Source organism: Condylura cristata, unplaced genomic scaffold (genome assembly GCF_000260355.1).
Source record: "Condylura cristata isolate star-nosed mole 26May11 unplaced genomic scaffold, ConCri1.0 scaffold00058, whole genome shotgun sequence".
Taxonomy (NCBI): Eukaryota; Metazoa; Chordata; class Mammalia; order Eulipotyphla; family Talpidae; genus Condylura; species Condylura cristata.
The window spans coordinates 763,701-765,566 of record NW_004567159.1 but is presented as its reverse complement, the minus strand read 5'-3'; the positions used below and the strand labels follow the sequence as shown (position 1 = coordinate 765,566).

Genomic DNA, 1,866 nt, shown 5'->3' with positions numbered 1-1,866 from the left:
ACCACCGGCTTGAAGGTGACCAGCGCCTGGCAGGACATCCCGGCGGGCATGGGCCCCGGGGGCTCAAAGCTGCAGGCCACGGCGGGGCAGACACAGACGGCGACCGTGCGACGGGGTACGGACAGGAAGGGGGCTGCTCGGGACCCACCCAGCGTCTGAGCCCCAGGCTGGCACCCACATCCCTGGCAGGTGCAGGGGAGAAGGGGCCTGGGGGCCTTGCGGGGCGGGGAGGGGCGGGGCCTTGGGGGCGCGGCGGCCGGCGGCCTACTGGACGTGGATGAAGTCGCGCAGGCTCTCCTCCACGCCCACCAGCTTGCAGTAGTTGATGCTGTAGGTGGCGTTCACCAGCGTGATCTTCTTCCTGTACACTTTGCCCACGTCGAAGTCCTGGGGACAGCGGCGACCACGCCAGGTCTCTCTGGCGGCTCCAGGGCACCAGTGTCCCCACTGAGCAGCAGCCTTGGACTGGACAGCCCCCATGCACCTTCGGGGGGCAGGTGGACGAGGAGCCGACAGGGAGGGGGTCCACGACCCCAGGGCTGGGACGCGGCCCCCAGGCCCAGGGAGGCGGCGCCTGATGGGAGCCTCAGGCCGAGCTGGGGGGCTGGCCGTAGGCCCTGTCCTCCCTGCAGGCCACCACTGGCCAAACCCTGCCGCTCCCTGCCCGTGTCCCGAGGGTGGCCTCCCCGTGTGCCCGCGCCCCCCGGCGCAGCCCACCTTGAAGTGGACGAGCTCAGGCTTGCTGTTGAAGGCCCGGCCCTTGAACTCGCGGCCAGAGGCCACCTGCTTGCGGACCACCCCGCTGCGCAGCTGCTGCACCACACGGGCCAGCATGTCCTGGTCCATCTTCGTCCCGCCCACGGGCTTCCGGTCCGCGTCCTCCTTGGCCACCTGGTGTCCGGGCCGGGGTGCTCAGGGCAGGCGGGGGGGAGGGCAGCGGGGCGCTGCTCTGGAACCCTGCGGGCCCCGGGGCCGCGGCTGCAGGCTAGGGCCCTTGGTTCCGGGGGCACGCTGGCACGGTGCCCGCTGCGGTCATGGCAGGGTCGGCCTGACCTCCCAGGACCAGTGGGCGCGGGCCATGCCCAGATGGCGGCCGTCCCTGCTGGCACAGCCTGGGGCCACGGCCGCCACGACGAGCCACGCCGCCTCCGAGAACGAGGCCTCGCTCACAACAGGACAGGCCCAGGGCCTGTGTCCCCGCCCAACGCGAGTAGCCGAGCGCCGCCGGGTGGCCAGACCCCCGTGCGTTGGCCGGGAGGCTGCGCCACGCACTCTGAGGGGCAGGCGCTACCTGGCAGCCATGGCGGCCTTCACTCCAGAGCCCAGCGATCTCCGGCTCGGCCAGTGTCTCCTCGTCGGAGCTGAGCAGCTCGGGGTGCGTGTGGACAGACTCGCTGGACACGACGCTCATCAGGCAAGGGGCCTGGGGGGGCGCGGGCTCGTTCTGCAGCTGGGGAGCAGGCAGCGGCTGGTCAGGGGGACGGAGACCGGCCAGGGCCAAGGCCGGCGCGCGCCCGCTGCAGAGACCAGACCGCCAGCTGCCCGCCGTGGCCACTGCGCAGTGACTGCGTGGGGAGCCCGGGGAGGTGCCCACGAGGGGCCCGCCCAGGGGCCTGGAAGCTGCAGCCGTCACCGTGACCGAGGCCTTCGGGCCCCGCAGCCCACGAGGGGGTCCGGCATGGCCGGTCACCCCTCGGCCAGCGTTGGGGAGGCGCTCGGTCAGCCGCGGCAGTGCGCCAGGCCCCTTGCACATGGCGGACAGGGTAGTGCCCCAGGACCAGCCAGGCCAGCTGACAGGAGGAGGGGGCAGGCGCCTGGGAAACGGGAGCCAGGAGACCCCAAAGCCGCCACCCACTTTGGAAACAA

General features: G+C 72.8%; 1 protein-coding gene across 1 annotated transcript in view; it reads right to left on the bottom strand.

The window, feature by feature from the left end:
* Window positions 1-1,866, bottom strand: part of CFAP74 (cilia and flagella associated protein 74) — a 22,930-nt gene that overhangs the window by 10,765 nt on the left and 10,299 nt on the right. Inside the window, exons 8-11 of the mRNA XM_012734533.1 lie at window positions 1,292-1,814; window positions 718-891; window positions 269-387; window positions 3-69 (exon numbers count right to left, since the gene is read on the bottom strand). Of these exons, the coding sequence (XP_012589987.1) occupies window positions 3-69; window positions 269-387; window positions 718-891; window positions 1,292-1,814 (883 nt within the window). The remainder of the gene's footprint in view (window positions 1-2; window positions 70-268; window positions 388-717; window positions 892-1,291; window positions 1,815-1,866) is intronic.